The following is a 25582-nucleotide window of genomic DNA, read 5'->3' on the forward strand; positions in this document are numbered from 1 at the left end:
TCCTTCCTTCCTTCCTTCCTTCCTTCCTTCCTTCCTTCCTTTCTCATATGAGGAAATCTCAGAGAGAGAGAGAGAGCACAGAGCATGTGCGCACATGAACAGAGGAGGACCAGAGGGAGAGGGACAAGTAGACTCTGCTCTGAGCAAGGAGCTCACTGTGGAGCTCCATCTCACAACCGTGAGATCATGACCTGAGCTGGAATTAAGAGTTGGATGGTTAACTGACTGTGCCACCCAAGCACCCCTAATTATTTTTTAATGGTCATCAGAAATATGGGTTCTTTTTCAGTTTATACCTCCAGTCTGTGTTCAAAATAAATATTTTAAGTAGAAAATATATCAGAGGAATAAAAAGAAAAAAAACAACCCAACAGTGGCTGCTATTTTTTCCAGTCTACTTCCTCAATCTGTGTGAAAATTATTTGTTGGATATAACTGAGATTGTGAACTTACTCCCATAGCACGTTCTAATTCGCAGTGAAATGCTTGACTCATGTTCTTTTTTTTTCTTTTTTTTCCCTTTAATATCTCTCTCTCTGGTTCCAAATCAAAACTCCCCAAGCTTGCCTCAGTTTCTAAGTTTTTAAATGAAAATAAGATATATTTTCAACTGATTTTCAAAAAATTTCAAGAAAATATTTTACCTTTTTCTTTGCGTTATTATTGCAATAAATTATATCATGACTTCATTACATGACCCAGACCCAACTCCCCTTGCTCTCTGAACTCTCTAAAAGCCTAGATTCCTTGCATGATTCATCTAATTTCAAGCAAGTGGGCAGTCTCCAAAATGGAGAGAAAAGGGAACTGGGAAATTCTGGATCTTATCTCAGAACTCTAGAGCTTGTCTATGTTAGAGGGAGGGGCACATGCGCAGAGGCACATTGTGGCTTCGGGGGATTCCAAAAGCAGGCCTCTGCACATGTTCCAGGCTTGCCCAGGGCTGGGGGGTTGGAAATGGTGGAAACTGGTATGTATTATTTGCCTTTAAATAAAATCCTTGTGTGTGTACATTCTGTGGAGTGATGAATCCTTCCATCATCAAACTGGAGAAAACAGTGCAATTGTGTTTATTTTCTTTTAGGGTTAATAATAACTATTTTCATGGATATAAAATATTTGATTAATGTTCGGCATATTCAGAGATATATATTTTCTTAATGGGATCAATATGGTGAAATCTCAAAAAATTAACTTATTTTATTGTCATTAAATTTAAATAGATTTATCTTAATTTGTTGTTTCATATAAGCTTTATTTAATAAGAGATTTAATTTCCAACATTTTTAGGTTTTTTTGAAAGTATTTACGTTTTTGCTTTTTTTTTATTCTTTTATTTTTTCAATTTGCAGAATATTATTGTCACCAAGTACATAAGAGCATTTTTATGTATCGTTTTTTGGTACTGAAAGTGAGACATGCCCAATTTATAAGTTTACCATCTATAGAATCTCTGATAATCACGCACATTCATTTTTTTAAATTTGATTTGTCAAAGTCCAAAAAAAATCCTATTTCTCAATATTTGTATAATTTTTGTATTCTATATTATCTTTCTGATTTGTCAAATTCTGAGAATCCCTTAATTAATTCTATACTCATTGACATTTTTCTCTTTTCTTCTTCTTTTGATTTGAAGATTATCTTATTTATTTTCATCATTCAATGATAACTGGCAGGCATTTATTTTTAACTATGTCTACTTTTATAATCTTAAATTTGTCCATCTTTGTATCTATTGTAAAAGGACTTTTAGTTAATTTTATTTTTATATTCTTTTAGTTATTTAGTTATTTTTAAAACAAATCACTCTAATCCCAATTCCTTTAGGTTCATTTAAAAAAAATCTGTTGATTTTTTTTTTCAAAAATCAAATATGATTTGGCTGATACCGAAAATTTTCTGCTAGATGCTAAATATTCTTCAAGACTTCAGTAGCATTAAAAAAAGGAGTAATATAAGAATTTTCTTTGTGGGCCCCTGCATGGCTCAGTTGGTTAAGCATCTGTCTTCAGCTCAGGTCATGATCATGGAGTCCGGGGACCCCGGTTTGGGCTCCCTGCTCAGCGGCGAGTCTGCTTCTCCCTCTGCTATTCTCCCTGCTTGTGCTCTCTGTCTCTCTCTCTCTCTCTCTGTCAAATAAATAAATAAATAAATAAATAAATAAATAAATAAATAAAATCTTAAAAAAAAAAGAATTTTCTTTGCTATGAGTTTTATGTTTACTGAATACAAAGTTATTATTTCTTGTAATTTACATATTACATTTTCTTTGTAATAAATCCAAACTACAAATAAAACTATAATAAAAATACCAGAAATCACAGGAATCCTGCCACTGTCAGGAAGTCAATATTCTCTTCAAATCCATGTCCTCCCAGATACAAAACGGGCCAATATGTACAATACCCACTACTAACTTGCGCGTGTAAAATGTTATATGAGAGGGATGCCTGGGTAGATCAGTGGGTTAAGCATCTGCCTTTGGCTCAGGTCATGATCCCAGGGTCCTGGGATGGAGCCCCACATCAGGCTCCTTGCTCAGCGGGGAGCCTGCTTCTCCCTCTCCCTGCCGCACCCTTGCTTGTGTGTGCTTTCTCTCTCTCTGACAAATAAATGAATAAAATCTTAAAAAAATAAAAAAAGTTGTATGAGATTATGGAATGTTAACCTTCTTTGTTTTACAAAAATGGTTATGTTTTATACATACATTTACTTTCTCACATGTCAGGAAAGCTTGGAATTTCTTCAGTGAAGGGGCTCTAAAACATTGACTTGGAGGGCTGTATTGTATTATATGGTGTAGATGTGCTCCACTGTCTTAATATGTTTCAACTGAGAGCACCTTCCCTTTCCTTCTTGTTTTCTTTTGCAGTACAAAGAAAACCTTCAATAAACACTCTTGAACAAGCACATTTAATAAAAATTCTTAAACACACAGGTAATAATTATTCTCAGAAAATATTATTTCTGCAAGATGAGTTTTCATTGATACAGTTTTTAAAATAAAAGGATAAGTATTTTGATTTTTCATTCAAAAGAAAAAGAATGCCAAATTATTCTTCAAAAAGGATACAGAATTTATTCTAGAGGATTCAAATAGAAGCACTTCAATGAAAAGACTGTTTACATAGTGCATTACTTTCCTGTATCTACTGTAACAAAATACCACAAATTGAGTGGCTTAATAAAACAAAAATTGAATCTCTCACAGTTCTAGGATCCAGAGTCCAAAATCACAGTGTTGGCAGTCTCTCCTCATTCCCTCTAAAAGATCTAAGGGAGACTCATTCTTTGTTTCTTCCAGCTCTTGGTGACTCTTGATCTGTTTTTGGTTGCATCACTCCCATTTCTGTCTCCACCTTCACATGACGTTCATCTCTGTGACTCTATTATTTAAACTTCCTTTACCTTTCTGTCTCATAAGGACAGGGGTCATGGGATATAGTGTCCACCTTAAATCATGATGCTCTCATTTCCTTGATTTGATAACATCCACAAAGTCCTTTTTCTTTTTTTCCAAATAAGGCACATTTGCAGATTCTAAACAGACATTTATTTTAGAGGGACCAACATTTCAATGTGCTACACATTCATTTGGTTAGTTTATAGTGACAATTCCAGAGATTTGTAATAATAAATAGATATTATCAAAGCAAAACCTGAAGCTAAAAGGAGAGGGAACAATGTCACCAGAGTAAAGGGGAAATTCTCAGGATTTGTGGTCTTAAAGCAACATGGACAGTGATAAAAGATAGAAAGAAGGGCAAATGCAAAGAAAATATTAAGATTCTCCTGCTTCCACCATCTTGGCTACTGCTGGGTTTTGTCATTGGCTCAATTCAATCATAGATACAAAGAATGGCAGCAAATATATCTGAAGGAACAGGAAGGTTAAAAAAAAATGATCACAGTACATAGTCTTAGTCCTTGATTATAAGACACACAGAGTTAACTATCATTGTATTGCCCAGGCAACCTCTTAGCTCAGCAGTACACAGTAGAGGACAGATGGATCTTCAAATTAGATTGTTGCAATTGAGATAATTTGGGTTTCGATTATATAGAAGCCCTTAACTTAATCCTATGAAACTAAGGTTCCTTAAAATAATGTGAGGTTGCTGTGATGACATTAATGATCATTATTGAGGAATAAAACTAGAAGACATTTTTTCCGTTGTCTCTACATGATGAACATATAAGCAAATTCTTTCTGTAATTTCAAGTATTTGAGTCATGTTAATAACTTTGTTAGTAGCTTTCTCAGTGCTGCCATGATGTCTTTGTTCCTCAGAGTATATATAATGGGATTCAATGTTGGGATCAAAACGGTGTAGAAAAGAGAGATCAATTTCCCAACTCCTTCAGATTGATTTGGTTTGGGTCTTAAATAAGTGATGGTAGCCGTTCCATAGAATAAGACTACAACTATCAGGTGAGAAGAACAGGTGGAGAAGGCTTTAGCTCTCCCTTTGGCTGATGACAATTTCAGAATGCTGGATATAATTTTGCCATAGGACACAACAATCAACAGAAATGGCACCATGATGAAGATGACTGCAACTACATAGACTGCAATCTCATTCACAAATGTGTCCCCACAAGCAAGCTTGAGTACTGGGGGGATGTCACAGAAGAAATGATTAATTGTGTTAGACCCACAGAAGGGCAGGGAGAAAATCTGGCATGTTTGCCCAATTACAACTGGAACTGCACTGAACCAGGACACAGTCACCAGCTGGACACAGACCTTGTGGTTCATGACTAGAGCATAATGCAGAGGATTACAAATGGCCACGTAGCGGTCATAGGCCATCACCGTCAGGAGAAGACACTCTGAGCCTCCAAACATAAGGACAAAACACATTTGTGCAGCACAGGCAAAGAAAGAAATATTTCCTTTCTGGGTCAATAGGTCCATGAGCATTCTTGGGAGAGTGACTGTTACATAACAGATTTCTAAGAAAGAAAAATTGCCAAGAAAAAAATACATCGGGGTCTGGAGAGCAGAGTCGACTTTTATTACCAATATTATGATGCCATTGCACACCAGGATAGTTAGGTAGATGACTAAAAATACCCCAAAAAGGATCCATTGGAGATTGGGAATATAGAAAACCCCAAGAGAACAAATTCCACAATGGTAGTTATATTCAAAATTTCTGTTTTTAATTTGTTCTCCATCTGCAGATACAGTAAATTCAGATGGTTAATTCACTTTTTTTTTTTTTAGAGAGAGAGCTTGCAAGCAGGATTGGGGCGGGGGGAGAGCAGAGAGAGAGAGAGAACCTCAAGCAAGCTCCACACCCAGAGTGGAGCCTGACACATGGCTCAGTCTCATGACCCTGAGATCATGACCAGAGTCGAAATCAAGGGTCAGAAGCTTAACCAACTGAGCCATCCAGATGCCCCAATTCACTAACATTTTTAAACCACATTTTTCTTTCCTGTTACCTGGAGTAGATGCATGAATGTATTTTTGTAATGTCTTAAATTATTTCCACCATTACCTTGCTCTGTTTCTAGGAAATGATATGAGAAACCTCAGAAATGAACTGATGTGCAGTTAAAATCAATTCAAGAAATAAAATCCTAATATATAGGTTTCATACTTGCATGTAATACTAGAGATAATGAGAAGTGTGCATTGTTAATTACAGCATATTGTAAAAATCCTACTATATAGGTTTTATACTTGCATGTAATAATACTAGAGATAATGAGAAGTGTGCATTGTTAATTACAGCATATTGTACAAGAATAATATGTAGTTATTTCACCCCTATTAAAAGTGGAATTATTTTTCTGTTGCTTTTGTCTGGATTCATCTTTTTTTTTCTTTTTCTGTGTTGGTTGGCTTATTCCATCTTCTTTCAATTCAAATATTTTCCCTTAAAATTCTGTTTAGTTCTTATTCAAAGTGAGTTTTAAATCTTCCCATTTATATTCCAATGAGAATCAATTTCTTAAACCAATCCTTTGTTCCTGAGGGAATAAATATATGCAATATTATTTTTCTACTTTATGTACCTCTCCCATCAAGTCTGCTAAATTTTGAAAACATTAATCCCAATATGCTGTTCAATAACCTTGCCTATTAACACACCCTGTGCAATACATGATAAATATCAATTAACCTTCAACCCAATCAAGAAAAATGACCCATTCATTACAATCTTTTTCCATATATTGCTCCTTACCTATGTAAGATTCCATTGCAACCAAATGCAACTCCCTTTCTTTATATTCCTTTTTTTAAAAACTTAACCTATTAAAGTGCAACTTTCATTAAACATAATTATTATTTATTCTGTGCATGCAAAGAGTTGGAGCATAAGAATGGGAGTAATACACACACACACACACACACACAGTCTTACTTCACTTAATATTGTCCTCTAATTGTCAAAGTCAATACTGCTTAACAATTCCATTACACTTTATTAATATTTGTTCTCCAACTTTCCAAAACAAATATGCGTTTTCCTACTTCATCAAATCCACCACTCCCATCTCCACCTTATATCTCTGTCAGCTGATGTTTTTGCCTTAATACTTTGATAAATAAAACTGAACAAAAAATAAATAAATAAAAACAAATTCTCTCATATTTTCCCATTTCCATTAGAACTAGTTTTCAAAATTACCTTAAGTGAATAATTTTTATTATAAACATAATAATTGTTGTTATTTTATATGTGTCTAATTTGACTTTATCATTAAGAAAGGTAAGGACTATATGGATTAATTTAAGTAGTGGAGAGTGCAGGGCAGGTTGCCCCAAAATATCCCACAATGATATAATGATTAGTTTGTATTAAAGTCACTTAAGGGGCGCCTGGGTGGCACAGCGGTTAAGCGTCTGCCTTCAGCTCAGGGCGTGATCCCAGCGTTATGGGATCGAGCCCCACATCAGGCTCCTCCACTATGAGCCTGCTTCTTCCTCTCCCACTCCCCCTGCTTGTGTTCCCTCTCTCGCTGGCTGTCTCTATCCTGTCAAATAAATAAATAAATAAATAAATAAATAAATCTTTAAAAAAAAAATAAAGTCACTTAAGAAACAGTCAGTGTAAGAAGAATACTCTGACACCCCCTCCTTTTGTCTCCAAAAGCAGGAAATTAATTTCCCATATGAAAGGACCTGTAACAGGATGTGGAGAGACATTCTTATCTTCAGAGATAGGGAATTCAGGGCGGAAAAAACTAATTTAAGCAAACCTTGTTACTTTTACTAATTTACTACCCAGGCCCAAATTCTGTTTGGAATTCCTTTGTCTAGAATGTATAAAAGCAACATGATCACTTCTTTAGGTCTCTCTCTCTCTTTTTTTTTAATTGGGCTTCTGTGCATACAAAATTAATTTTTTTTCTCCTCTTAATCAGTCTCATGTCAGTTTCTCTTAGACCAGCCAGAAGAATCATGAGGGATAGAGAAAAATATTTCCTCCCCAAGAGTAGTTAACTCATTTTCAGATAAAGACCTCAAGATTTTATGCTTTTCTGTTTTGTTCTTTGTCTCCTAAGCCTCAAATTTAGAAGTATCCTTAAATAAAATAGTCTAGTGGCACAGTTATAGCTTACCTTTATGGATTTGCATGAAGCTACCTATGTGAGTGTAGGTGCTTTGTAACCCGTAAACCTTTTAAGTTCTTCTTTTGCATCAATAATTCACCATAATTCTACAGTTCTTTTGCTCTCTTCAAACTTTAGCTGCTTTTAAATAGGAAGTACTCCCACTCATCCTGGGGGACATCTTCTCTCGTGTATCATTTTGATTTCCAGGAGACGGCTTCTGTTGAGCAATCATTTGAGTTTATTTTGTGAAACTTTCTCTGTGGATGACCTGTCCTTCTCTTCAGGTCCTTCTTGGCATAAAGCTCCCCCACTATGGGGGGAGTCCCTAGGTGCAGAAATTCCACTTCATTGTCTGGTATTACTTTCAGGAAAAAAAGTTTAAAAATCTTTCTATCTATTGGTTTTCAGATCCTTAATAAATTGGTGCAGATTTGCTTTTCTTACTTTCATTCTGTAATTCATTCAGAGCTAGGTCATCCACAACCTTAGACAAACATCTCACATGTTTTATCACATGAACATGGTATGCTTGTTTCATAAATATGTTAGGGGGTGAGATCTGTTTTTCAGAAGTAGAGAGCGCTTTTCCTAGATTAAATTTTGTGGAAATTGAACCATGTCATCTCTGCCGACAAAAATCTACATGGTTTTATGTTATGGCATCTACCCAGGCATCAGGGAAAGTATTTAGCTGATTCAAAATGTAAACTACCTCAAATACAAGCATTTTTTTTTAATATTTAAGATAGAGAGAGAAGGGGGGGAAAGAAGCTTTCCTGTCAAAACTGTTTTCTATTTCAGCAATTTCTAGATAAGTACGGAGATAAAATTATCATGCATAAAGTTGCAAACCAAATATCTACTTCTACTTGCAATTACATTTGTTTCTTCCTTTTTGGGGTTCTTTGACTATTTGTGAAAATTGTGTGCTTCCATTTGTGAAAATGCATTTCTATTTGTCCAGATAGTATGTTTCCAAAACTGCCTTTCCTTTTTGTATTTTAAGCCTGCTTCTCTTCACTATAGCATGCTTCCTCTACACTGGCCTTCTGTAGTCTTTATCGTGACTGATTTGATATTGCTGCAGGACTTCCTTCATGTTTATACACAAATGGGAACTTCATTCATGATTTGCCTCAAATAAGATGTCAGTGACTTACAGGCTGGGACATATTGAATGTCCATCCCCCATAGGAATAGACTGATATAATCCCTCTCCTATCCTTAAGACAGAAATTTAGTGTTTCTTTATTCAATCAAGTATCACCATCACCAAAAAAAAAATTAATTTAAAAACTGGAACAATGTCTTAGATATATCAGTGACTTAACAAAATAAAGAAGCATCTTTCAACCTTACTACAGTACAATTTCACGATCAGTAATTAAGAAACTATGGTTTCTTTCATCTAATAATCCCATTTTCCCCTAGTTTGTTCATCTTTGTAGTTCCCTACTGGACCTTCAGTATTCAGACAGCTGAGGATTAAAGATAGAAAATAAGGAAGCTCATTTATGGAACATAAGAAGTAGGAAGATTGGTAGGAGAAGAAAGGGAAGAAGAAAAGGGGGGTAAACAGAAGGGGGAATGAACCATGACAGACTATGGACTCTCGGAAACAAACTGAGGGCTTCAGAGGGGAGGGAGGTGGGGGAATGGGATAGGCTGGTGATGGGTATTAAGGAGGGCACGTATTGCATGGTGCACTGGATGTTATACGCAAGTAATGAATCATGGAAAACTACATCAAAAACTAAGGATGTGCTTGTATGATGACTAACATAATATAATAAAAAATATTATTATAAAAAAAGGTAGTATTGAAAATACCAAAAAAAATAATAATGAAAAAAAAAGGCAGTCTGAGGAGCTTCAACACAGAATAGACACATCACTTCTATCTTGTGCTATTGTAGAAACTAATCACATGGTCTAATGTTAATATGAAAAGGCTAGAAAATATTGTTTACTGTATGTCAAAGAATTGGAAATATATTTGGAGAGCATCAAGCCAGACTCTGCCACAGTGCTCCTTTTTGGTCACTAGCAGTGTGCTGTAGCCTGTAAACCTTTAGATGGAAGTTTTAACAGGGCATTTACCTAACATTAATTATTTGTGATGCATATCTATATTTTCGTATTTTTTAAAGATATACTTATGTTTAATGCAACGTCATATTATTTTTATTCTTAAGTTAGCAACATTATTGAAATGTAGTTTACAAAAAATAAAGTACAACCTTTAAAATACATTCAATGAAATTTAAAATTTGATGAAATCTGACAAGTGCATACACTTGTGAAACTATCACCACAATCAAGATAAGAATATTCACATCATCTTGAAACATTCCATTGTACAGCCTCACGATCTATTTCCCTTCTATGCCTAACCCCAGGAAATCACAGATCAGATTTCGGTAGCTTTAGATCATTCATAATCAATTAGGATGTCCTCTTTTATCCTGGAGTCTTTGCTCAGTGCAAGGACTCTAAGAATCATCTATGTTGTATATATCAATAGCTCATTTGTTGTCACTGAGAAATTGAACTCCATTGGGTACATATGCTGTAATGTGTTTGCTCATTCATCTGGTGATGGGATTTTAGTTACTTCTATTATAGAGTTGCTGTTGTATATTTTCATTTCTTTTGGGTAAATATATAAGGGTGCAATGGTTGGGTTGGGTTGTAGGTATAACATTCAGTCTTTTAAGAAACTGTCAAAATGTCTTCCAGAGTGTTTGTGACATTTTACATTTCCACCAGCAGTGTGTAGGAGTAATAATAGCTTGACACCTTTGCCAGCACTTGGCACCATTAAGTTTTCACTTTTTGCCATGCTAATGGAGGGATTATGGTATTCCATTATGGTCTTGATTTGCATTTCTGTAATGGCTAAATATATGCGTATTTTTATGTTCTTATTGCCTATTTGCATACTTTTTTGATGAATTGTTCATTTAGTCCATTTGTTCTTTTTTTCTTCATTGTTACTATTATTGGATGGCAAGTATTCTTTATGTATTCTGAATACAAATTCTTGGTCAAAAATAGGCATGAAGAATATTTTCGCCCAATACAATGCTCAGTTTGTTTGTGAAATGAATTAAAGTAAAAGTCTATCTAATTTAAATCATTGCTTTTAAAAGGGAAAAATTGATATTCAAAAGAATCTAGTCTTTATGTATCACTTTTAGGAGTGGTAGGATTTAATATAAATAATTTCACTCATTAATTAAATAAAACGATGCCTGGTGTTTAATAAAATGTAATTTCTAATTGCACAAACCCACTTTTGGTGATCAAATTATCAACATATGACATGAAATAGATAAGATTTGTGTGTTTTTTCTCCACAGGAAGACCAGGTAGAAAGAGCAAACTTTTCCTGAATGCCATCACAAAGTTATTTATATGACTATTCTTTCTTTTGAATACTTAAGTACTTATCGATCTAAGAAAATAAAATTTAATGACCTAATATTTTTTCTTTTAAATTCAAGCATCAATTACCTGAAAAAACCCAAATGATTAAGAGAATGTGTGACAATATTCTTAATCAGTAGATACTAGTCACTATCAAATCTGTACCTGATCTTCGGCCACGGTTGCATATTATATAAATTAGCTACTTAAATCCTGATATTTATTTTAAAAGCAGTACTTAACTGAAGACTCACTTTCACTATTTTATACATCTTTAACTTCATAAAATATTTTATTTTCTTTTAATAAATGCTCCTTGGATTCCCTAAGAGTTTATGATTGTATTAGTTGGATTGTTTTAATGTAAATCTCTTCTTAAAATATCATCGAGACAAAAATAAATGATTTTTATTTGTTTCAATCTTGACTCAGAACAAAGTTTTCCTCTTTTATTATTTACTATATTGACTAAAAACATATCAGTTAGTCACGTTTTCGGTATTTCAGATATCAAAAAGTAAGAAACATGAAAAGAAAAGAAGAGAAAAGAAAAGAAAAGAAAAGCACAAAGAAAAGAAAGAAAAGAAAAGGGCTGACTAGATAGAGAAACAGATTACAGATAATGGACGGAAATCATCCTTTAACCATATGAGAAGAAACTCAAATTGGAAATTTGTCTATTGGTTTCAGGAGGAAAATTGGTTTGCTGTAACCATGTGCATCACAACCAGAAATGGAAGTTAATTTCTTGTTTGTTTTAAATATTGGAAATTCTAGGTGACTTGGGTTTAAGTATGTCAGTTAAACACATTTGATTCCTTTATCCAACACAATTAAGTGGTATCACCAGTGTTAGATCATGAGATTTTTGCTTGGTTAATATGACTTTTGAGGAAAAGAGCAATTGATTTTACTGGCTTGATTTCAGGACAAAATAAAAGCATGACGTTAAAAGAATAAAGAGCATTAGGTTTTTGTTTTCATTACCAACAAGATGTGTTCATTAAAGAAAATGAAGACAATGGGGGAAAAACTAAAACGGCAAAACTCTCTTATGTGTGAGCATTTTGATGCCTTTCTTCTATCTATTTAAAGCATAGTTGTGTTTGATTTAAATCCTATGTGCTGCAGAAGAATTTATGAATTATCAGCCAGTGAATCCATATAAAGCAAACATCCTTGTAACCACTGCTCAAGTCAGCTACAGAAAAATATGAAGGATGTAACTGCCTCATTCATTCCTCTTCCCAGCGGGGGCCATTAAATCAGTAGGCATCCCCAAATAACATTACCTAAAAGGACATATACAGTACATTTACGGTTTATTTTGCTCACTGATATACTTCATTCAGGTTGTATATAACTGTGTTTTGTTCATTTTGCTAGATCTCTGCTTTTCCTTTGTGTGAAATTTACAGTTACGTTACAATTTTGATTTGATAAGTGTTTGCTATTATGAAGGATGCTAAAATAAACATTCTTAGGGGGTCCCCAGCACCCATGTGTATGCAGTTCTGCTGGATACATACCTAAGAGTAGGATTCTCTGGATGAAAGCAGACTCTAAATAGAGTAACAGTTCACATGTTAGTATCAGATGCGAGTTTCCATGGCTTCACATCTTTTGCATATTTTCTATGACCTATTTTCTCATTTTTCTTTTATCATTTTATTTTGTTTTCATCATGATAAGTATACTCTTTCATCCCAATCCCCTATTTCACCCAACCTCCCACCTACCTCCCCTCTGGTAATCATCAATTTGTTCTTTATTAGTTAAAAGTCTGTTTCTTATTTTCTCTCTCTCTCTCTTTCCTTTGTTTATTTGTTTTGTTTCTTAAATTCCACCTATTGGTGAGATCATATGGTATTTGTCTTTCTCTGACTGACTTATTTCCCTCAGCTTAATACACTCTAGCTCTATCCATGTCATTACAAATGGCATGATTTCAGTCTTTTTGATGGCTGAGTAGTATCCCATTGTAGATTTATACCACATCTTCTTTATCCAATCATCAGTCGATGGACATTTGGGCTCTTTCCATAATTTGGTTATTGTAAATAACACTGCAATAAATATAGGAGCGCATGTGCCCCTTCGAATCAGTATTTTTGTATCTTTTGGATAAATACCTAATTGTGCAATTGCTGGGTCGTAGGGTAGTCCTATTTTCTTTAAAGCTTTATTATTTTGCATTTCATATTCAGCTTGACAAACTACCTGGACTTTTTTTTTTTTTTGTAAATAGTCTGAAGTATGGGTTGACTTTTTAAAATAGATTCATTTCTACTTACATTAGTGCAATTTGTAAAAATCTCATCTTTTCTACATTATTCTGCAATTATTACATATTCAAGTGGGTCCATGGGCTGAGTGTGTTGGGCTCTCTATTATGTGCCACTGGTCTCTTTATCTATTGTTGAATTCATTCTTAGTGTTGGAATTCTCAGTTTTATAATGAGTCATGATGCCCAATAGAGTAGGTGCCCCCACTTTACTTTTCTTCAGCAGTGGTTTGCCTATTGCTGGCTATCTTCATTTCCACAACAGTTTTAGAATCAGCTTGATAAGTTACACACATACACCTCACACACACACACACACACACACACACAGATGGGATTTTATTATATTTTATTGAGTTTGTAGTTCATATTGAGGAAAACTAACATCTTTTCAATATTGAGTTTTAATCCATGAACATGTCATTGCAATCCATTTACTTATTTCTCTAAAGCTTCCCTCAAATTATCTTATAGTTTATTGGGAAGACTTCCTGCATATTTTCTTATTAGATTACTCTTAAGTATATGATATATTTGATCCCATTTATATAGTGTTTTAATGTTAACTTATGTTTGCTTCCTCTATATGGAAATAAGTTGATTTTGTTTATTAATTATGGGTTCAGCACATATGTTGAATTAATTTATTAACTCTAATAATTTCAGTGTTCTGGAACATTTCTATATCTACATCTATATAATTTGCCAATAATTAGTTTAACAGGTATCTTTCCAATTCTCATATTATTTCTTTTTCACTGTAGAATGTAGTATCACCAGGAAAATGATGAACGCAAACTGTAAGGAAAAAGATACTTTTTTTTGGTCCCAATTGCAGAAAGACACATTTCAGTATTTCTTCACACAATTTTGTTCATCAGCTCGTATTCCAACACATGTCTTATGGCCATGTATATGAGCCGTACTTACATGAACTAGTGAATGTGGGACCCTTCCTCTCCTCATTCTTATCATTTCTTCATTGTCTGCACTTAATTATCATTTTTAACTTAATAATATGTAAGATTCTGGGGTGCCTGGGTGACTCAGTCGTTAAGCGTCTGCTTTCAGCTCAGGGCGTGATCCCAAGGTCCTGGGATCAAGCCCCACATCGGGCTCCCTGCTCCGCCAGGAGCCTGCTTCTTCCTCTCCCACTCCCCCGCCTGTGTTCCCTCTTTCGCTGGCTGTCTCTCTCTCTGTCAAATAAATAAATAAAATCTTTAAAAAAATAATATGTAAGATTCTTTTCTCTAGGTGAGTCCTATTGGTGAGATAAAAACGATACTTTAGTGCCAGTCCTGATGGAAAATATTCTTTAACCTCTGAATACCCAAACTAAAGTAAGAAGTGTTTTATTACAAATGCACTCTCAATCACTTCACCATACATGATTTTTTTTTTAATATTTTATTTATTTACTCGACAGAGAGGGAGAATGAACGAGCACAAGCAGGGGGAGTGGCAGGGAGAAGGAGAAGCAGACTCCCGCTAAGCAGGGAGCCTGATGCGAGGCTCGATCCCAGGACTCTGAGATCATGACCTGAGCTGAAGGCAGACGCTTACCCTACTGAGCCACCCAGGTGCCCCTACTGTATGTGATTTACTTCATAATTTTAGACTATCTTATTAATGCATTTTTTAAAGATTTATTTATTTATTTTCGAGAGAGAGAGAGAGAGAACACAAGTGAGGGGAAGGACAGAGGGAGAGAATCCCCAGGCAAACTCTCCACCAAGCATGGAGCCCTAAGCAGGGTTCAATCTCACAACCCATGAGATCATGACCTGAGCAGAAACCAAGAGATAGATGCTCTCAACTGACTGAGCCACCCAGGCTCCTCTCTTACTAATATATTTACCTAAGTATTTAACTATTTCTCCCCATGTATACATAAGTTACATAAGAACTAGATTCTTTTTTCTTTGAAATCCATCGTTGTAACTGTATCATATGGCAATACATGGTAATACACTGTAATACAAAACTATTTCAGACATTGCAGATCAGACCAGTTACCATCTGAGCACTCCTTAGTGACCACAGTCAGGGTCACATGAAGGAGAATAATCACTCAGTGGGCCCCGCCCCAATTCCTGACCCACACACTTATGAAGTACAATAAGGTGATGTTGTTCTAAGCTACAAACTTGGGGTGGATTTGTTATGCAACAATAAGAAACTGAAACGAGGCACTTCAAAATGGTTACAAAATCAACATTCTTACCTTTTCTTCCATTATTTCTCTACGTGGGTAATATGTTGTAGTCACAGTTGCTGTCTGAACATCCTGTTCTCTGAGATGAGTGCCTTAATCGTTCTGTGTTTTTAGATCTTTATTGATGCTATGATACGTCTTTAAACGAGAGAACTAATGGATGTATAAATTATGGCTATTGTTTAAACATATATTAAAAAAAGGATACAAGCTTTAAAACAATAAATTTAAAACAACAAACTGTATACAGACTGCATTATTTTTTTTTAATTTTTTTTAAAGATTTTATTATTTATTTGACAGAGATAGAGACAGCCAGTGAGAGAGGGAACACAAGCAGGGGGAGTGGGAGAGGAAGAAGCAGGCTCCTAGCGGAGGAGCCTGATGTGGGGCTCGATCCCATAACACTGGGATCACGCCCTGAGCCAAAGGCAGACGCTTAATCGCCATGCCACCCAGGCGCCCCACAGACTGCATTATTTTCCAGCCAAGTTTGATTGAAAATAGATCCAAATGGGTTTTCTGTATTTTAATGGGAAACATCTAAAGAAATATAAGACTTTCGCTTCTTTATGGTAACTTTTGTTTGTTTAGTATAATGATTCTCTCTTCTCAGTTATCCTCCTTTCATCCAGAAGGACTTGGCAAAATAATGCGGTAAATATCTGAAGTGCTTCTATACTAATCTCAACTATATACTCCACCAAAAGAATTACAAAAAAATGAGTCAAGTAATCTTAAAGAACGGCTGAATCCTTTTGGGAACAAAATAGTTCGATCCCATACATATTGTTTCTCTGAAAAGCACTATTTTTTGTATTAGTAAAATATAAGGTAAAAAATTATCGAAATGTCACTGGTCATGATTCAGCTATATAGAAAAAGCATGTCAAAGAGAAAAGCAGACTGACATGTAGAAAAAAAAGCAGAGGGTAAAAGATTCATTGCCATACTATCAATTCGTAAGTACCAATCATCAGAGGGTTTTTGTTTGTTTTAGGCTTTCCTTAGGTGTTCTCTAAATCATAACAAGGAAAATTCAGTTTGATGAATGGTAAAATGCCTTAAAGTATAAGCATATAGATATTTAACAAATATTCTCCAGAAGCTTACCATATTTACAATCTAATAATTTTATGAGAAGAAGAAAAAGACTGTTACATAAAGGGGAAAGTATCAAAAACATTCACTATACCATCCTTTAATTGCAAGTTCCTGAAATAAAGCCTATTTGCTATAATTTTAAAAAAATGGCTGTAGTTTTTAGGTGGGCAAAAAGTATATGACATCCATTACTAGATAAGAGATATTATATTTTTCAGAAAAAGTACCCATCACTAGTAACTTTGAGGGAGAAGTAGAGTGGTGCCCTGAATATGAGATTGGCTGGATACTTAGTTTCTTAAGTTCTTAATTTAATTTAGGAAACTAAAAACCCTAGAACCCTGTGGATATAATCTTGATATCAGAGTCCAGCACAAAACAACAAGTTCAGCAATGAGTGGAGGTAATCTATGTATAGTGAGCTAGGAAAACAAACTAAATATTAATTTTTGATTGCACAATGGCAAAATTAAATAAGAAAACTGACAATGAGTTCACACCAGCAGCTAATATGTTAAATATTACGGCAACAATTTTCTCAAGGCTATCATGGCATCCTTATTTCTCAGAGTGTATATCATGGGATTAAACATTGGGGTAACAATGGTATAGAAAAGGGAGAGAAACTTGTCTGTTCTGGAAGAATGTTTAGATTTGGGTCGTAAATATGTGATGATTCCAGATCCAAAGAACATGGCCACAACCGTGACATGAGATGAGCAGGTGGAGAAAGCTTTGGTTCGTCCTGTTGCTGACGGCAACCTCAGGATGGTGGAGATGATTTTACTGTAGGATCCAAGTATCAACAGGAAAGGGATCGTAACAAAGAGCACAGCAACTGTAAAGACTAACATCTCATTCAGGAAAGTGTCCCCACAGGCCAGCTTGAGTAGTGGGGGGATGTCACAGAAGAAGTGATTGATCTGGTTAGACCCACAAAATGGCAGAGAGAAAATCTGGCACGTCTGCCCTATCTCGACTGGAACCCCAGTGATCCAGCAGGCCGCCACCAGCCGGACACAGACCTTGTGGTTCAGGACTAGCGGGTAATGCAGAGGGTTACAAATGGCCATGTAGCGGTCATAGGCCATCACCGTCAGAAGGAGGCACTCTATGTTTCCGAGCATAAGGACAAAATTCATTTGTGCTGCACAGGCAAACAAAGAGATATTTCTTTTCTGAGTCCAAAGATTTGTGAGCATTCTGGGAAGAGTGACAGATACAAAACAGATTTCCAAGAAGGAAAAATTACTAAGGAAAAAATACATGGGGGTCTGGAGAGCCTGGTCAACCCTGGTTATGAGAACAATAATGCCATTTCCCATCAGAATTATCACATAGACAAAGAAGAATACTACAAAAAGAAACGTTTGAAGATTAGGATAATCAGAAAATCCCAGAAGAATGAATTCCGTCATTGAAGTGAGATTTGTTTCTGCTGGGTTTTTTTCCATCTGTGAAAATAGTGAAATTAGCCATTTATCTTTTGAGGATTCTTTTCTAATTTGTTTTCTAATTTCTAATGGACTAAAAGGATTTGGGGGAATTAGCACATAAAATTTCTATTGTTTATTAATTTCCAGCTTTTTATATCCTGGGCTCAGAAAACACAACTGAGGTCTAATGGAGAACACATGCTATATTCTCAATATATCAACATATTTAATACTAGGTTTGGATTTGAATGAAAGTGATGTGTTCTAGAATTATGAATTTTCAATTTTTGTGTGTTTGTGTGCAGACCAAATTAGTCCATTTTTTCCTTCATATTAACAAACAGCATCCTGAGGCAGAAACTTTTACATCACAGTTTCTCAGTGGTATGTTACCACCAAATTTCAAATTATATATATATATGTATTCTGTAATTCTCACTTCTTCCATGAAACCTTCTGTAAGTACAAGGCATGCCTTCCCTTCCACATGGCACAGCTGTAGCTGCTACCGTTCGTGCATGCATTTATTTGAAAATATCTGGTTTCATTTATTTATCAAAGTAAAATAAACAACATGGTCATCAGGTATTATAATGCAAGACATTTTATTTATCTTATTCAAAGATTCAGTAAATGTTTGATAAGTGTTTTTTGACCTATTGGTTATTTAAGTGATAACGACACTATTGAAGGAATTACATTAATGATACGATATCTGAAACTCTGCCTAATAAATGTATCCTCGAGTGACTTGCTACCTGCCACGGGCCATTTTCATTTAACAATTTTTATTTTAATAATATGTCAGAGATGAAAAACATGAAAATCATAATGGAATACCATAAAGTATTTTAAAAAACATCATTTTTAGTTTCCAGAAATACCAAAGGCAGAGAATATATATTTTAGCTAGAGAGTGAGCAATTGTATGCCCATGAGTAATTAATAAGATGTACAGAGACTCCATAATCTTCTCATGTATTGAAATATAGGTGGACAATATAGAAATTTAAACAAGAAAGGCAATTTTATAATACCATTTAATAATATCTGGGAAAACAAAGGACAAACTGATTTTATCTAAACTACCATTGTGTTGGTCAAGGGCATGCAATAAGATCTCTCATTTAGTCTAAAATAATCTTGAATTAAATGTTGATGTTCTCATGGTACATTATAGATGGAAGTACTTGGGCTCAAACAGTTGTATGACTAAACTGAAAACTGTTCTATTTGGGTCCCAAGATTCAAGAACCTTCTGGGAGGGTAAAGGATACGTAGCAGATTTCCAACACTGAAAAACTTTTTAAAAAAAATTTTTAAAGATTTTATAAGGAAAAACTTTTAAGAAAAAAACAAAACTACATGGTAATCTGGAGAACAGGGTCCAGTTCTTTTTTTAGAAACAGGGTGCCGTTGTTCATCAGCATAAGGCTACAGACAACTACGAACAATCCAAGTAGAACCACTGGAGATGGGGACGTCGACAAAATCTAAGAGAACAAATTCCGTAAATTTGGTTAGATTTTTCTTCAGGTCATTTTTCCTGGCTTTTTATCTGTGGAGGAAGAAATTTAACATGTGCTTTTCAATTTACCTTCCTTGACATTGATTGTTGTTCACATTGTCTAAGCGTCTAGATGGGCTCTTGCGATCATGGCAACTGTTACAAATTTAAGGGTGTTACTATTTGTATGTGTCCCACTGCTCCTGGTGAAGTCCTGGGGATGATCACCATAAAAGGTCCCCTGAAATTTCCTTTAGGGCCATTCCATTATACTTTCTGGAAACAACACAGGAAAAACAAACTATATCCCATTCAGCAGAGGCTCTGGAACGTTGGCTACTGTGGAGACAGACTCAGAGCTTTGCCATATGACCCTACACTTAATTAACTACACTTTTTGACAATCCTACTGTACTTCATGCATTTTTCTGTTCAGTAGCACTTTTTCATAAAGTGTCTTTTCACATATATTTTCAGCTGCCTATTTCAGGCCTTCATTCTTCTGTCCTCACTTGTTGATCTTGAGTATAAATGTTCCTATTACTCAGTTCAAATTACTAGATTTTTTTTTAATTGTTAGAACTGGTATTGTGCTCGTGAGAATATCTTTTAGAAGGCTTCTAAGTGGAAAACATAAGAGGGTTTTATTCAGAAAAATTAACTTGAGAACACTGATTCAAATAAAAAAACATTAAGGGCAGTCGACCCTGGGAAAACAGGGATAGCCAGGAATGTGTTCACTACCTGTAGTCTGTATGTCTGTGGCTGCAGGAAAAAAGATGTCTGCGTCTGGTTTAACCCTGTGTGCTATGGGCACCCTCCGTTGTCTTTGTGGGTCCTCCAAACATACCCCTTCATCACTGTTCTAAACTCATCATTCTTTAGAGATTAAGGATATTGAGTCTCATGAAAGATGGATCATAGACCAACTGCACATGTTTGTAATTGCAAGCTAGTGACTTTTTTTTTAAATCTTTGAATCCTTTTTCCATGACTTATCATTTGTGTGATATTAAGTAATCATTTAAACTTTCTAATTTTTGCTTCCTCATTTGTGAGAAATGAATGGGAGACTACCAATAACATTATTACCTATCAAGTTTAGACTGATTACTTATTTGTTGGGATTAAATGATTATAATTATGATTATATTTTGCTCTTTGTACTTTCCAGGGTTATAGTGCATTGCTTAGCAAAATTGTATGTAATAGAGTTATTGCATCCCCTTGTTGGTGATCACTCTTTCCCACTCTTCCCTTTCACTGAGGCCAGGACTAGTGAGGAGAGGGAGGCTCTGGAGAGTGACTTTAAGAGGGCTCGGTCACGCTCAGGTCTGCTCCTAGATCTATCTCCGTGCAAGCGCTTCGTTGGATACTGCACCCCCATGTCTCTTGGTTCACCATGAGGTCCACCCAACCTGTATCTCCTATTGCCATCTTGATGGGACTGGACATTGTCCATGACATTTAGCATCTGTGCAATGTCATAGATAAGGAGTACAGTCCTCTGCAGATGGATGGAACTGCAGGGGCTATGCTCCACGGTTTGACCTGATGCAATTTACTCCATTCTCTCAGCCAAAAGTGATCCAAGCTGTTGTTCCAATGCTTTGGGTTGTTCCGTGACTTAAATCATTTAATAAGTGCAAAAAACTTGAAGAAGCCCTGGCATTTATAAAAGCTTACACAAGTATTCGTTATGATTATTATAATTAATAACTAGGTTTTAGTCTTCTGAATTAGACTCAGAGTTCTACACAACTTGAAAAAATACCCTGTGAATAACTTTTCTTTGTGTCACACAATTACAAGAAAAATGAAGTGAGATTTTAAAGCAATCATCAAATGTTATAAAAATCCCAAGCAATTCAACACTCAAGTTGCAAGTTCTCCTGAATTATCTGCCAATATGTAGACTGTTGAACTATTCTCTTTGCCACAGGGTGCATAACTTTTCTTGCCTTAGTGCTGCAATTTGCTAAATTCCTTTTGTTTGAATTTCTTTTCACTGACACTAAATTATCTGAGAGAAAGGGCTGTAATTCCTTTCCTTCTTGGGATCCATATAGATTAAAAAAAAAAAAAAAAAGAAAGAAAGAAAGAAAGCAGTAGACCTAGCAAGGTGCTCAGTATTTGATTCTACAATGAACTGAAGAGGTAGATGTTATTTAAATGGAATCATCACTCTAAAAAGGGATAAAAGAATTAGTGCGAGAAAGAACAAGAATCTAATGTTTGTGCATCACTTTTAAGAATGGCAGCATTTAGACTAAATCATTTTACTCTAATTACGTCAATGTGACAGCCTCCAGTGCTGAATAAAATATAATTTCTAGTTGGACAAGTCCAACCTTTTGACACTTAAATTATCAAAGTGAAACATGAAACATGTAAGATTTGCATATGTTATTCTCATGTGGGAAGAGAGTAGAAAAGGCAAATATTTACTCTTTGTGCCCTCACAAAATTATCTATATTATTCTTTCTTGTAAATGTTTAAGTATTTATTCATCAAAAAAAATGTTGTAATATAGCTATTTTTTTAAACTCAAGCTTCTATTCTCTGGAAAAATCCAAAAGATGGAGGCGCTAGGAAATATTACTCCAGGTCAGTTTGATATTGCTCATATCAACGTCTCTACCTACATCAGTCTTGTTTGTATATTTACTATGAATTAGCAACTTAAAGCCTATAATTAATTCGAAAAACATTTTTCTTAATTTTAAAGAGTAAAGTATTCCTTGGATTCCCCTAAAATTGTGATCGTATTAACTGAACTCTTTCATTTTAAAATCTCTTAGTACATATCATCAAGACTAAAATTAAGAAATAAATGTGTATTCATTACCGGGTCTTAGTTCAAAATGGAGTTTGTCTCTATTGTTTATCTACCGTACTTACAGAAAATATATCAATTATTCAAGTTTTCAGTATTTCAAAGAGATTTAATATCACTATTTAATATTATTATTTAACTGTAAATTCTATTTAATATCAGAAATATGTAAGACTTGCTTTACTATGACCCATTTGGTACTATATATTTAATATTAATCTTTAAACTTAAATATATTATGACTAAAGCTTCTAATCGTATAAAACAGTTCATATTTACCTTTCTTAGTTGGAATGATGCTGATTTTTCTTCTCACTGTAGAGGGTTTAAATATTCATAATACTTTAGATGAAATCACTTACTCCATCAAAGACATTCAACTATAAATTGTTCTGTTCTTTCCAAAAATAAAGTGCTCTTTAAATTAAAAATAGTTATCTTTACACTGTGGGATCTCTCCAACCTGACGTGCTTAAATTTCTAATTAAAAGCATCACTTTGGCACTCTGTAATTTGTTACCTTTTTTCCAGATAGCTCTCACTCTACCCAGAATACTTTCTCTCCAGCCTCTCCATGGAATAAGGCACACAGTGCATCTTATTTGTTACCTATGAATAGGGTTTGGAGCAATATCATTTAAGTCCATCCAAAATTGACATACATCCAATCCATCCTCTGTTATGAGCACTCCATATTGAGCTTCTGTTTCTATTAGACTCGCTCCCATCACACTTTCCTAAACCGTTTTTCTCTTACTCTCCTCTATAATAGATCCCTTCATCTATATTCAGGATTCTGCTGTGTAATAGTTGTAAGCATCCTGATGACAGATTGTATTTTAACCTATCAAACTGATATTTTACTGATTTCTTCATGAGCACCAAGGCGGCCTGAGAGCTAGCTGTTGGATGTATTATACTTAGTTTAAAAAATTAATTTTGGGGGGTGCCTGGGTGGCTCAGTCGATTCAGCCCTCAGCCTTCAGCTCAGGTCATGATCCTGGAGTCCCAGGATGGAACCCCACATTGGGCTCCCTGCTCAGTGAAGAGTCTGCTTCCCTCTGCCCCTCCTTCTGCTCATGCTCTCTCTCTCTCTCTCAAATAAATAAAATATTAAAAAAATAATTTTGGAACCAATAGGACTATTGATAGGGGGAAATTATTTTTAATACAGCATTTTGCCATCTTCCCTTAATTTTATTCCCAGTAGGAACCCACTTTTAAGTGGGAATACTACCAAACATCATGTAGGATAATAAATCATATGATTTTTCCAACTGATGGGGTGGCAAAGATTCCAGGAAAAGAGCTGGTGTCTTCTAGGCTTCAAGTCTGGAAAAGACAATGGTTTCCAAAACTTGGATTGTTTAAGGATCATGGCTTGGGATCAATTCCTCATGTCGAAAATAGGATGTTGCTTCTTGTTATTTAATAAATAGTGATTTCTCTGAGTGTGAGATTAGGAAGAGAAAATATTTCTGAGAGAGAGAGGACTCCTACAGTAATGTGATAACAGAGAATGCTGAGGAAAGCTAATTATGACCTATCAGGAGCACGTGCAGGAGAACATGGAGGGCAGTGAGGAGGAAGGTGACAGATGGCTCAGGGGAGCCAGAGGTGACAGAGCTCAAGCCGGAGCTCTAAAAATGCGCCTCTAAGAAGCAGCTCTGCTGAAGGGTTCAAAGCCTCATAATCAGCCTGGTGTAGTACCAGGTGTGGGTATGGAGATCTGTTGTCATAGAGCAGAATTCTAGAAAAAGGCTCAAATACTAATGAGAATATGTCATTCAATAAAGCTAGCTTACCAAATTGGTAAAATGTGTTTAAATACATTTAAAATACATGTTATTGGGACTGCACAGAAACCTTTGAAGTAAAAATACAGATTTTTAGTAATACATCATACTACAGTAGGGAAATTTTCTAATGAGCCATATGTTTTAATATTTTAGAAAATAAGTAATGAAAGAGTTCTAGGTTTTTATAATTTTTAAAGGTTTTTATAATTTTGAAGCACAGAAAGTTTATGTAGCTTTGGCTCAATATTAGAAATGGAGGACATTAAAAATTGAACAAAAAAGAAAACAACACCACAAAAATAAGTAATTCTATGTGGCAGAAACAAACTTAACCAAAAGTAAAATCAAAATACTATTAATAATGTTGATAAAATGTAATATCTCAGGTAAAGTGATATTTGCCATTATGAATAACCTCTACTTAAATATCAAGAAGTCCAAAAAGAAAGAGAAAGATGAAAAGGAAGGAAGGAAGGAAGGAAGGAAGGAAGGAAGGAAGGAAGGAAGGAAGGAAGGGAAGAAGGAAGGAAGGAAAGAAAGAAGTAGGACAGGCCAAATAAATGAAGTGACAATTTTTAGAAAGGGGAGTAAAATCACCTTTTAAACATATGAAAGGATACTCAATTTCATTCAAGAAAAAGGAATGCAATTTTAAAGGACACAGGTACTTAGTTTATAAGAAATCCTAGGACACTTTCCCAAATGTAATCACTTGGAAACGCACATTTTATACACTAATGGTGAGGGTGCACAAGCCCTGTGGGGAGGGATCGGGCACCATTTCTTATTCCTTGAACAATACAACTTCCACACATATGCGTTTGTGCAGTTCTGCCACTGGAAACATTGTAAGCAATTCTGCTGGATACATACCTGAGAGTAAGAGTCTCTAGAGGAACACAAACTTTTTTTCTAATCGGAGTACCAGTTCACATACCAGCACTGAATCAAAGTTTCCATGGCTCTACATCTGATTCCAATAGACGGAGTCCTTCCATTTGCTTTTTGTCAAGCACACCTTGGCTATTAAAAGGTCTCACTCATCACTTAATCCAGTATAATTGAAAATGGATCCAGATGAGTTGGCAGTATTTAGTGGCAAACATCTGATGGAAAACCAACAAACAAAACTTGGTAACTTCTTGCTATGTGTTTGGGCACCGTAATGATTCTACTTTCAGATGTCGTCTTTCTCAACCAGAGAGAACTGGCAAAATGATGCAGTGAATGTTTCTAGCATAATGATTTTAATTTCTGTTAATATTCTCCACCAAAAGAATTAATAGTTAAGTCACAAAATTTTAGAGAATAAGTGATTCCATATTTGAGCAATATAACTAAATTCATCTCATATTATTTCTCAGATAAAGCAAGGATGCACTCATATTTTCACAT

General features: G+C 35.0%; 2 protein-coding genes and 1 pseudogene across 2 annotated transcripts; all 3 read right to left on the bottom strand.

The window, feature by feature from the left end:
- LOC103666207 overlaps nt 1-3439 on the bottom strand; it is a 4378-nt pseudogene extending 939 nt beyond the window's left edge.
- Nucleotides 3440-4234: 795 nt separating this feature from the next.
- Nucleotides 4235-5199, bottom strand: LOC103666059 (olfactory receptor 10AG1-like). The gene is given in 2 exon segments (XM_008694090.1): nt 4235-5112; nt 5115-5199. Coding segments are annotated over 2 exon segments (948 nt in total). The 5' UTR covers nt 5185-5199.
- An 11930-nt stretch (nt 5200-17129) lies between these two features.
- LOC103666060 (olfactory receptor 10AG1-like) lies at nt 17130-18114 on the bottom strand. The gene has a single exon (XM_008694091.2). It carries the CDS (start codon nt 18060-18062, stop codon nt 17130-17132), a length of 933 nt encoding a protein of 310 aa, XP_008692313.1. The 5' UTR covers nt 18063-18114.
- Between the last annotated feature and the right edge of the window lie 7468 nt (nt 18115-25582).

This window comes from Ursus maritimus, unplaced genomic scaffold (genome assembly GCF_017311325.1).
Source record: "Ursus maritimus isolate PB19 unplaced genomic scaffold, ASM1731132v1 scaffold_23, whole genome shotgun sequence".
Lineage (NCBI taxonomy): Eukaryota > Metazoa > Chordata > Mammalia > Carnivora > Ursidae > Ursus > Ursus maritimus.